The 13,019-nt window shown below is 39.8% G+C and overlaps 1 protein-coding gene across 1 annotated transcript; it reads right to left on the bottom strand.

Annotated features, from left to right (window-relative positions):
* Positions 1-1,912: 1,912 nt before the first annotated feature.
* On the bottom strand, positions 1,913-2,765 carry LOC311297992 (gamma-crystallin M2-like). The gene is made up of 3 exons (XM_084420532.1): positions 2,673-2,765; positions 2,339-2,581; positions 1,913-2,223 (listed from the first exon to the last, which is right to left on the bottom strand). The coding sequence occupies exons 1-3, from the start codon at positions 2,682-2,684 to the stop codon at positions 1,951-1,953; spliced, it is 528 nt and encodes a 175-aa protein (XP_084276658.1). The 5' UTR covers positions 2,685-2,765; the 3' UTR covers positions 1,913-1,950.
* Between the last annotated feature and the right edge of the window lie 10,254 nt (positions 2,766-13,019).

The raw sequence follows: 13,019 nt of genomic DNA, 5'->3' as shown, positions 1-13,019 counted from the left end.
CTGCCATCAGCCTCATTAAAGTATAAAAATGGTTTGAGCCTTTTTTTTTTCACTAACAGAAAATTATCAGTTAAAATAGGAAACTTCACTTCTAATGTAGAAAATCTGGCTAGTGGAGTGTCACAGGATTCTGTCTTATCACCAGCTCTTTTTTCACTATATATGCTTCCCCTGGGTTCTATCTTTAGGAAACATGGGGTTTCTTTTCATTGCTACGCTGATGATATGCAAATTTACCTGCCCGTGGCTTGGAACAATCAAATTGCTTTAAAGTGTCATGAAACCCCTCTGTTTTAGCCTGGTCGTTCACACCTCAAAGTTCAAACAAGTATCAAGAAATGGGCGTGCAAAGCTGTTGAAAAGTGGAAGTGTAGAGGGTGGGAAAAGGGGAGACAACAACCAATAAAATACAGACCTGCAACACTCATTATACAGACACATGGGGCACGTTCAAGTTCAAAACGGTGCGCAACGTTTTGCTACGGTTTCCGGGTTGAACGCCATGTTTTCTGGAAACGGCGTGCACCGGTGTGCAACGGGGTTTGAGATACGTTTTCTCTTGTTTGGTGGGTGTGTCAGAACTGCAGTCCAATCAGCAGCAACATGTATATAAAACACAGGGTATTAAAGTGACCTCGCACAATGGGTTCAAGGAAAGTAATTTATAAATGTGTTCGATGCAGCTCGGTATACGCAACAACTGAGGATATTAGAAGACATGTTTGTCGTAAGTTTTATTGTAAAAATATAGGATATCAACATAATGATGTAGTTGTTTATATTTTTAGCTTCATTGCAAGTGTATGACATTTGGTATAGAAATAAACAATGGTAGGCTAATTAAGTGCTTTTCCTAAAAATGAGAAAGAAAATACAGGGTATTAAAACAGTATGAACTACAAATAAAGTCAGTATGTGAGGCTAAATAGATGTGTTTTAGTCTGAATTAGGTAAGATGTGTGCTTCCATTTCAGTTTCAGCAATCCCTTCACTCGATTGGGATGTTCTCTTTTGTTCTGGGCGGCAAGTACAGTAACTGTAACATCGGGCATATTTTGTAGTATCAAACACATATTTATACTGACTTCATCAGGCTCAGAAAATTCTTTACAAAGAATGACCTTCTCAGCTGCCATAGTTGCAACTCTTGCGTCATCAGAACAGTGTGTTCAACGCATCACCGTTTCTGTTTAAAAAACGTTGTGCAACGTTTTGTCGGGGCTGAACGCAGCCATGATGTTTTATTAACAAAGTTCGGGAGGAGCACGTTCAGATAATTAACACGAGTGGAGAGCACTCAGCAATCAACGACACGAGGTGTATACAGTATATATATTCAGCAGTCTCACCTCAATTTATTGACAGTTTAGCAGCATCCCTCCACCACCCCTTCTCCACACTTCTAGTCCTAACTACTTACATACGGGGGGAGTACTCAGGGTTCGGGCCAAATACGCATTAAACTTTACTCCCTCTAATTGTATGTAAGTGTGAACTTGTGAAATGAATATTAAAATATGAAAAAAAAAAAAAAAAAAAAAAAAGTAGGGCAATTTGAGGGCACTTTTGCGGGCATTTTACAAATAACCTTTATAACACACTCACAAAAACTAGGGAGAAATGCAGGAGAACATTTAAAAGGTCTAATAATAATATATGCATTACATTTACGAGCATTACAGTCTCAGAACAAAGTCAGTTTAACAGAATGAATAAAGTTACTTTTTTGTCCGTTGTTCTTTGAATTTTCGGTCTACATCATTGTCTTCTGTGTATCAGAATAATCCACCGTGTCATCGCGTTCATGATCAGATGTATGAAAAAGATGTATATTTTTATTGACAAACTTGTGAAGGGTTTTTGTTGAGTATTTAAGCAAATATTAGTGGCATTAATGATTTTCAAGACAATGTTTATTGTTGTAGAGAAATTATTTTATTTATAGAAACACTAGTACCAGGAATCCATGATACGCCTCATGCTCATGAATCTCATGCCACCCATATTGCTGAAGCTCCTGTACTCTCCAGGCCTGAAGTAGGACATCCTGCCTCTGTAGTGGGGCTGCTCATACATGAGCCAGTGGCCGTCCATCACATGACAGGACTGGCAGTGAGACATGCGGTAACGGTCCATGATGTTGTCACAGTCATCCATCATCTCATACATCTGACCCATGAAGTTATCCCTCTCGTAGATCCTCATTCTGTAGGAGCCTTTGTACTGTAGTGGAAGAGAAATAAGTTTAGCTTTTAGCTTAAGTTTATCAGCCAGATTAAAATGTTAACATGTAAACACAGATGTATCTTTATATTATATAAGCTTAAACTGAGCTCACCATGGGGATCATACGGCAGGACCTGATGCAGTTGCTCATTCCAAACATAGACATGTAATCAGCGTACTCGCCCCTTTTAAAGAAATACTGATTTCCCATGTAGTTGGGATGATCATACATCATCCAGCATCCGCTCTCCACTCTGCAAGAGTGACAGCGGTTCATGTAGGAGGAGAAGTCACCACTGTCACCCATACACTCATAAGAGCGACCCTGGAAGTTCCTGTCCTCGTAGAAGATGACCTGAAAGTTAATGTTTGCAGTTTTATTTTTATTTTCTACTTTTATTTTCATTTTAATTAAACTTTGAAATTGTAGCTGTAATGAAGTTTACCTTGCCCATCATGGTTGCGCTGTCTGATCCTCAGTAGTTCCACAAAGGAGAAGCTGAAGCTGATTCTGGTTGTTGACTGACTGCTGTCACCCGTACCTTTATACTAGACCAAGACTAAAGACTACACAGCACCTATTGTTAGTCAATTCCTGACTGTGCAAGTTGGCACAGAGGCTGCTAGTAAGCGTAGTATCTAGATCTTAGTCCTTAGTAATTTGTCATGATTTTCTTCTGAAGTTAATATTTGTCCAAATTAAAGACTAGAGTCTCACGATTGTGGATAAATGTGGAAAAATATGATGTCTTTTACTTCTTTTTCTGTACAGCACTTTGGTCCACTTGGGTTGTTTTAAAGTGCTTTATAAATAAAGTTTGATTGATTGATAAATTGAGAATATATTTTTTTATTAAAAACTATGAAACGAGTACAAAAAGAGTTTTTATCTTTCAACGTTTTAGGTTTCCATATTCCCACTTTTCCCACATAGATTTGGTTTGTTTTTATACATTTTGCAATGGTGTACTGTACTTTCTAATTTCCCAAATGAAGCACTGCTACAAAAGACTATTTCTTGTGAAGCTAAGTCTGTTTTTATGATTGGAAAGTCTAGGTTACAACTGTAACCATGGTTCCCAGAGAAGGGAACAACATGCCGCATCAGCTGACGCTATGGGCACGCGTCCCACAGATCCCTGTGTCTGAGGCATGTGTACCAACATGCCATTCATGGCCGACGCAGTGCAGTGCTCATGCAGTGAGTGCTCAGCGTGTAAGAAGGGCACCTGAAAACACGTCATCAACTTCAAATTTTCTGAGGGAACACATGCTGACCTGCCCGACTCAGGGAACCATGGTTACAGTCGTAACCTAAATGTTCCCTTTTGAGGGAACTCAATGCTGTGTCAATACCAACTACGCCATGCTGACCATTGCCTGCTTGAGCTTAAAAGTAGTCTAAAACCCCAGGCACCAACAATCCAAGGCTTCAGCCCAGAACCAATTGTGTGTCAGTCAGCAAGCAGCACACACCATGTACATCATTTCCCCCAGTAATCTAAATTATGTTATGAAAGGCCCTGAAGCTTCAATGCCCAATTTGGAGCCACACTCCAAGAGAGTCAAGACCCCTTAAAGCAGAGCTACAAGAAATTCATAGCCAACATCTAACTATTCTGCCATAATTGGGGCAATGGGAAGGAGCATAACCTTACTTAGTACCCAGTTACCAGGAGAAGGTGACAGAGAAGAGAGTATAACTATCGTAGATTAGTCATCTCAAACATCTGTCCAGCTCTACTTCTGAATATTATCAGAGCCAAGCAACACTGTGTCTGCTTGACCTGATTGCCAACCATCCCCTAGTTATTCTTCTTTAACAACAACCTTCTGTGCCACAGCACCCTCTGCGGAGGGGGAGGGAGGAGATTTTATTATCTATACAATATAGTACTGAAATCTATCTAGTCACAATCCTCAGTCACCAGGGGTCTCATTTATAAAACTGTGCGTAGGAACCTTACTAAAAGTGTACGTGCGCCCGAAAGCCAAAAATGGCGTACGCAAAGAAATATTCAGATTTATAAAACCGTTCGTACGCCAGAACCTGCGCAGAATTCACTTTATAAATCCCAGTCATCGGAAGATTGTGCGCACATACGTCTCCTCCCCGAAATAACCATATATGGAGCTTACAACGCCTCGTTTTACTATGCAGATCCTCATCTGCATATCATTTGCATATGATTATTCATCCACGTGATAACGTTTAACGGTACAAGACACATTACATTAATAAAAATCATGTAGTTGCCTATCCTTGCCTTGTTTTTGAATACATAAATCAAATAGTGTAAAATACATTTCAGAGAAAGTTTTTCTCAATCTTTTCCACTGGCCGAATTGTATTTTTAATTGATTTATATATTTAATGGAAACAGATAGGCCTTGGGCATTATTTGCACGAAACTATTTTCTCAGACAATCTGGTATTATCATGATAAGCAATTATCTCTGTGGTTAAACATTAAAGCACAGCACGCCACAGGAAAAGTGTTCAAAAACATCGCATCCACAACAAATATTTCTGTTGACTGAATTTGAATATAAAAATGTTGTAACTTCTCAGTATTTCATGTTTAAGTGTTTAACTCCATTAATTTGAATGGCATATTTAATCTAAATGTTTATATCAGAAGTAAAACATAGTTTAAATCATTATTTTATTTATTTAAACTGTTATTTGCGTCAGTTTCACTAAACGGCCCAACGCGCTCGCTGGCGCAGACATTTAAGAAGGGATGGATATTTGCTTCAAGTGACAGGCTTGGTGAGTGAAATTATATTTGTATTATCTTTCTGTATATGTTTAATTTTCTTTAGATTTTCTGTCTAAAAGTGACCAAAAAGACACTTAACTCCAGCTCACCATCGGTGTCGCCAATTCCCTTTGTCTCCAGAATGTGCGTACGCACGGCTCAAAGTTTGCTTAAAGGTGCGAACATTCTCCCGTCAAGTTTGTTTTTTATAGATCACAACCTTTGCGTGGGAACTGGCGTACGTACGTTTCCAACCCCGTTTTGTGCGTACGCACGCTTTATAAATGAGACCCCAGAGCAGTCACCTCAACACACTACATTTCCCATCATCCTCTCTGGCTACCACCTGTTCACACTCAACAATCACCACAACTGTCTGCCATCAGCCTCATTAAAGTATTAAAATGGTTTGAGCCTTTTTTTTCCCTTTTTTTTTTTACTAACAGAAAATTATCAGTTAAAATAGGCAACGTCACTTCTAATGTAGAAAATCTGGCTAGTGGAGTGTCACAGGATTCTGTCTTATCACCAGCTCTTTTTTCACTATATATGCTTCCCCTGGGTTCTATCTTTAGGAAACATGGGGTTTCTTTTCATTGCTACGCTGATGATATGCAAATTTACCTGCCCGTGGCTTGGAACAATCAAATTGCTTTAAAGTGTCATGAAACCCCTCTGTTTTAGCCTGGTCGTTCACACCTCAAAGTTCAAACAAGTATCAAGAAATGGGCGTGCAAAGCTGTTGAAAAGTGGAAGTGTAGAGGGTGGGAAGAGGGGAGACAACAACCAATAAAATACAGACCTGCAACACTCATTATACAGACACATGGGGCACGTTCAAGTTCAAAACGGTGCGCAACGTTTTGCTACGGTTTCCGGGTTGAACGCCATGTTTCCTGGAAACGGCGTGCACCGGTGTGCAACGGGGTTTGAGATACGTTTTCTCTTGTTTGGTGGGTGTGTCAGAACTGCAGTCCAATCAGCAGCAACATGTATATAAAACACAGGGTATTAAAGTGACCTCGCACAATGGGTTCAAGGAAAGTAATTTATAAATGTGTTCGATGCAGCTCAGTAGTCTGAATTAGGTAAGATGTGTGCTTCCATTTCAGTTTCAGCAATCCCTTCACTCGATTGGGATGTTCTCTTTTGTTCTGGGCGGCAAGTACAGTAACTGTAACATCGGGCATATTTTGTAGTATCAAACACATATTTATACTGACTTCATCAGGCTCAGAAAATTCTTTACAAAGAATGGCCTTCTCAGCTGCCATAGTTGCAACTCTTGCGTCATCAGAACAGTGTGTTCAACGCATCACCGTTTCTGTTTAAAAAACGTTGTGCAACGTTTTGTCGGGGCTGAACGGAGTCATGATGTTTTATTAACAAAGTTCGGGAGGAGCACGTTCAGATAATTAACACGAGTGGAGAGCACTCAGCAATCAACGATACGAGGTGTATACAGTATATATATTCAGCAGTCTCACCTCAATTTATTGACAGTTTAGCAGCATCCCTCCACCACCCCTTCTCCACACTTCTAGTCCTAACTACTTACATACGGGGGGAGTACTCAGGGTTCGGGCCAAATACGCATTAAACTTTACTCCCTCTAATTGTATGTAAGTGTGAACTTGTGAAATGAATATTAAAATATGACATAAAAAAAAAAAAAAAGTAGGGCAATTTGAGGGCACTTTTGAGGGCATTTTACAAATAACCTATATAACACACTCACAAAAACTAGGGAGAAATGCGGAAGAACATTTAAAAGGTCTAATAATAATATATGCATTACATTTACGAGCATTACAGTCTCAGAACAAAGTCAGTTTAACAGAACGAATAAAAGTTACTTTTTTGTCCGTTGTTCTTTGAATTTTCGGTCTACATCATTGTCTTCTGTGTATCAGAATAATCCACCGTGTCATCGCGTTCATGATCAGATGTATGGCTGCATCAGTGTCCTTATTTGCACATATATTTCATTACGTAGAATCGTGACTGCAGCCAGTCACACACTCCGAAGGCATCTCACATTCCATGACGTTGCTTCGACTTTGCTTTTCAACCCAGAAGAACGAATTTGCTCGGAAAAACGCAAAAATAACCAATTTCCACTTATTGATAAAATGTATGAGTACTTTTAGTAATTTCAATGATGTGCAGCCTGTACATATCTGTTCACTTCTCAAAAAAATGTGTTTTGGGGTTTCATGACCCTTTAAATTCCCTGTTTGCCTATATGGTTAAATGCGTGTTGGGCAAGTTACTTTTAAAAAGTTACAGTTACTAGTTACTTCTTCCAAAAAGTAACTAAATTAGTTACTAATTATAAAAGTAACTAGTTACTTCAGAAAGTAACTATTGCTTTACTTTCAAGTACATTTTTAAATGCTCAAATGTGACTCCACCTCCACCCCTCTTTAATGGAAATGAAAGCTTTAGCTTAAGTTCTGCCAGGAAGACTTCATTACTACGTCACTTATTACCTTCATTTCTATCCAATCACGTCTTTATACTTTCCGTATAAAAGATCGGTACTTACACATGTTCGAGTTCGCAGATGCCGACGCGACAACAACCTCCACCCTCCCCACCACCACCAGGATGGTCCTGTCCATACCTCCCAGCGGGGTCGGCTGCGCCCCTGCCTTCGTCTTCAGGCAGGAGATGCAGATCCGCTACCCTCGGATTACGAACTATGGACGGGGCCTACGCCAAAGAACTTTATAATAATGCTTGCTGGGCTGTCAATAAATGTATGATTCGTTACATCATTTTATCTCCCGAGTCTTTCTGGTAGAACTTAAAATACATGTGCATGTTCAATTATTTATGATACATCTGAATATTATAATGAAATGGACACTTACTGTAATACAATACATTATTAACAGAAACAATGTACACAAATCTAAATTGTTTTAATGTTGCTGTGGGACAAAGTGAGACTAGCCTCCAATCAAATACCATGTATGTAGATATTATGTTTATATAGTGGATCGATACAAATAACACAATAGATGTTTTGGAACTTTTGATATTTATTGCCCCTCAACGGGCCACAACTGGGCAAAATTAAATTATGCTTGTTAAGCACTATACCAAAAAGAAATAACAAATATATACCCTCTTTGTAGTGCAAATAAAAAAAATAATAAAAAAAATAAGACAATTGGTAGATATACTGTACTTCAAGTATTTTCTTCTTCGGCACGGCGGTGCGTAGCAGAAGCAGAAGCAGCAGCCACGATTGTTTCGGCGCAGAGTCTATTTTTGCCTCCGGGACCATAAATAGACCAAACGTTAACGTGTGCAGTGTGAAACTGGCGTCAGGGATCTAGTTGGTCTGATGAAAAAAACAGCTTCAATTACAGTAACGCGCTGCATTTTTTGGCAGTAACGGTAATGGCATTATTAAGATGGGAAGAGTAATCAATTAGATTACTTGTTACTGAAAAAAGTAACGCCGTTATTTATAACGCCGTTATTCCCATCACTGGTTAAATGTTAGCTTTCTAAAAATGTACTTTTTTTTAATGCAGATAAAACAGAGGTTATTTCTTTTGGCCCCTCTGTTTCTCGGGGGAGTAACAAGATCGATCTTGGATATCTACAACCTTTTTTATCTCCTTATGTGAGGAATTTGGGTGTGGAGTTTGACAATTCTCAAGTTTAATAAACATTAGTATCTCTGTGATTGGTTCTAGTTTCTTTCATCTCCACTTACTTATTAAAGTTAAGCCATTTCTCTCTGAGATGTCTTTGGAAGTTGCAATCCATGCTTTTATTCTAACTAGGCTGGATTATTGTAACTCCCTTTAGTAAAGTATATCAAAGTCGCAAATTTCTAATTTACAAGTGGTTCAAAATGCAGCAGCGAGATTTCTAAAATGTAAAAGAAATTACGCTTGTCACTCCCCTTCTGAAAGACATACATTGGTTGCCAGTTAATTATAAAAAAAGAGTTTAAAATTATTTGTCTATACATTTTTACATAATCAAATGCTGAGCTATGTGTTATGGAACAGAGACTCAAGACAGGGATAAAGTCAAATAGACGTTTCTTTATTTTATTTAACACAGATGAGCAAAAGGTAATTCAGGTGAGTATGAGCACAACGGTGATAGTAGATTGAAGGTGAAATTGGAATTGGAATGATACTAACAGTCTTTGTATTGCAGATGGAGTGGAGATTGTGGATGGATGAACGGATGATTGAGCACACACCTGATGATGAACAGGTAAGAATCCAATAGAAGACAACAGGGAATAGGGGGGGGGGAGGGGCCAGGCTCTGTGAGGAAACGTTTAAAAAGGCCTTCCAAACCTGTGAGATGAACTGAGGACCTCTGTCTGATACAATGTTTTCGGGGATTCAATAGCACCGGAAAACATGGTTAAACAGGAGTTCAGCTGTGACCATGGCCATGGGCAAGCCCTTAGTTTAGAGGAATCAGATGAAAAGACTTTGAGAAACGATTAACAATGACTAGGATACATGTGTTACCATCAGAGGGAAGCAGGTCAGTGGCGAAATCCACTCCTAGATGTGACCAGGAGCGTTGTGGAAAAGGCAATGGGTGGAGTTTGCCAGATGGAAGATGGTGTGAACTTTTGGAGATGGCACAGTCCAAACATCCCTGAATAAACCTTCTCACATCCCTTGCCATGCTGGGCCACCAGAAGCGTTCTTGCAGCAGTGAGAGGTGGCCAGTGCCCACTGAAGAGTGTACAGAGTGGATTATGTTAGTGTGTTGTGTCCTGGGAACATAGGTGTGGCCTGGAGGACATTCCAGCAGAGTGTCAAAGTCAGTTGCTAGTCCAGATTAGATGGGACACATGAGTTGACGAGGCAAGACGGATTCTGGTTCATCAGACTTCTCCTCAGGAGTATGGGTCAGAACACGTCACTGACGGTGGAGTAGCAGGCTCGAACATCCACTGATTGTAGTTCCACAGGGCTCTCAATAGACGTGGAGTTAACCAGAAATTGATGTACTGGTCGAGAAAGATGAGGGAAACATCCTGAGAAACAACTATCGCCCCACTTCAGGACATCTCCAGTGGTCCAGGATAAGTCGGGGTCGTCTTGCACTAACCACGGGCACCAAATATAATACCAGCGGTGGGAATTCTCCAGAAACAGGAAAGGGGATTGACTCACTGTGAAAAAGTCCAACTTGCAACTGGAGGGAATTGAGGGATCCTACTGTGTGTCTCACATGGTTTCTGCAGAGGGGTATTCCAGTTATCGACTGGATTTGGTAATGGATTTCGGTGGACCGACTGAAGGTTAAACTGGCAGCAGAGGCTCCTGGAGATGAAGTTTCCAGCTGACCCATAGTTGATGAGAGCAAGTACTGGAAGAGATACATCAACGGCAGTAAGGATAACTTCAGTGGTAAGTGGTTTCATATTGACAGACACAGAGTGAATAACACTCACCGTTGGTCGTGGAGGATGAATTGGACATGTGGTTATGACATGTCTTCCAGCACCACAGTACAAACAGAGACCCTGGGTCGGCCTCCTCTGCCGCACAGTAAATGTGAGAGAAAAGATCTGGCTGGCGATGGAAATTTGAGGATTGCTGGCCCTCGAGGTCATCTAAACAGGGCTGCATAAGACGAGCGACACTAATGGACAACTGGATGAATCTCTCGAGGCAGATGGTGTCATATGTAGGGTTGGGTATCGTTTCAATTTTAACGATTCCGATTCCGATTCTGCTTATCGAATCCGGTTCTTAATGATTCTTGGTTTCGATTCCAATATTTATTGGAGAGAAAAAAGAGAGCAAATACTTGTAAAAATTCTACCTTTTATTCTTGTCACATTTAGGATATTACCAGTAAAACTGTGACAATGCGTCTTAATTTACAATAATTTACAATATGTAACACTTTAAGGAATTATCATGAAAAACAATTACAAAAATATTTCATTTTAACACAAAAAACAGAACATAAAATATGTAACAGACGTAAAGATGTTACATCATCAGATGTAGAGTCAGCAATTCCTTTAAAGAAAAATCAGCATGTCTGCCTTCTCTGGAAGTATACGTGATCTCTCTTGGCTAATTGTATCCCCAGCAGTAGAAAAAACCCTTTCGCTGGGGGTAGAAGAGGCCTGTACACAAAGGTATGATTGGGCTAGGTCAGACAGGAAAGGATATGTGTCTCTCCTGTTCCACCACCAGAGTGCAGGGTCTTCAGAAGTCATTAGAGGCAGCATGTCCCTATACATCTCATTCTTGTTCCTGGATGGACAAGGTGCTCTGAATTAGGTTCTCCTTAAGGGCATCATCTTCAGCAAAAAGCTCCTCCAAGGGAGTCATCTTGGTCTTCTTGCACTTTTAAATCTACAATGAACAAAAGAAAAAAAATGGAAAAACTTTAGCCATTTGCATAGTTTATCCCTGCAATTTTATACCATGCTGTGCTCACCACCGGTAGAGTCTCCTCTTCATCCTGATGAACTGTCCCCATGTCCCTCTCTCCATCGCTATGCTCTGTCAGCTGAAAGTGAAATAAGCAATTTGAAGAAACAAAGGATTAACATACCTAGGGCATGATGCTGGAAATAAGTATTTGATAACTTAAGGTCTAAATGAATTTCACACTACATTCATGTTCATAATGAATACCTTCTCTGTTTCCATAGGATGTGCTGCTGCCAGTACTTTGTCTTTTATTCGGTGCCAGACTGTCTCATCCTCCACTTTATGCTTAAAGCAAGGATCCAATGCAGTTGCCTCTTCAAGGAAGGCTCTGACATTGACGCTCTATAAAATGTAGATATAAAATTAGAATAACAAAACATAACGCAATTCTTGTTATAAGTGATATTCATTGTAATTATTCTTTTACCTGATAACACTGGGACAGATCAGACCAGACTGTTGTTTTAAGAGTGGACACAAACACTGTATCTCCTTCATGCACAGTGAAATGTCTTCTTAACTTTTGCAGTATGGGAAGGATCTGGCTGCAGGTTGGACTCTTTTCAGTTGAGACACAGAGTGTGGATGTGTACATAACTCGCATGAGTTGGACAAAGTCCTCTGCTTTTTTTAAATCCTCATCTGTTACTCTTGCAAGTCTGTTTAGGACAAAAAAAGTTAAGAAAATGATGAATTATTCTTCAATCAGCATTCCAAAATCTATTATACCTGTCCCTCTCCATTGTTTTTTTTTAGCCGTAGATCCAAAGAGGCTGCCTGAATTGCTGCATACTGCTCAAGGAACCTCTCAAACATGAGGTAAAGAGAGTTCCAGCGGGTTCTGACATCAAGAAGGAGAGAGTGCTGGGGAAGATCTACAACAAAAACAGTTCTTAGAACTCTATCTTACTAACACATACACATACACAATAATATATAATATTAATTAACTAAATGATGATGAGTAATAATTCTTACTCAGAATGTGTTGCTTCTCCCAGAGCACGGTTTTGGCCATGGTTGACCTCTTCATCCAGACAATCACGTCCCGAATCTTTGCTGTACATTTTGCCACTGAGGTAATTGTGTACACACTGTGGGCCCCAAGATTAAGTGTGTGTGCAAAGCAGCCTATTTTAATGAGGTCAAGCTTTTGTACTGCCACATTCATGTTGGATGCATTATCCACTGTGATAGCTGCAACTTTGCTCCTTATCCCAAACTCATCTAAAATATCCCCAATTTCTTCTGCTACCACTACCACTGTTTGTGCTTTGTACACAGCTTTTGTTTTAAGGACTTTCTGATTCATCTTTCCCTCAGTGATATAATGTGATGTGACCGTGATGTAATGGTCCTGGCAAATGCTTGTCCAGCAATCACTGGTAACTGCGATTCTGCTGACCCTTTCCAGGTCTGATAGAATTTTTTCTTTTTCTATGTTGTACCAAGCTGGTATCAAATGATTGGACAGAGTATCCCTGGAGGGTGAGTTGTATTTGGGATTTAGGGCCTTTGTCATCTCCCTGCAGAGAAAAATGTACACTTATAATGCTTCACCTAATCATAGTTTACTGTA

The sequence above is a fragment of the Rutilus rutilus genome (genome assembly GCF_951802725.1).
Source record: "Rutilus rutilus genome assembly, chromosome: 10".
Taxonomy (NCBI): Eukaryota; Metazoa; Chordata; class Actinopteri; order Cypriniformes; family Leuciscidae; genus Rutilus; species Rutilus rutilus.
This window is presented reverse-complemented; position numbering and strand designations above follow the sequence as displayed.

Coding starts and splice junctions, on each gene's coding strand:
- LOC311297992 (XM_084420532.1), bottom strand. Junction 2,224..2,338: donor CCTGCCGTATGATCCCCATG/GTGAGCTCAGTT, acceptor CTTCCACTACAG/TACAAAGGCTCCTACAGAAT.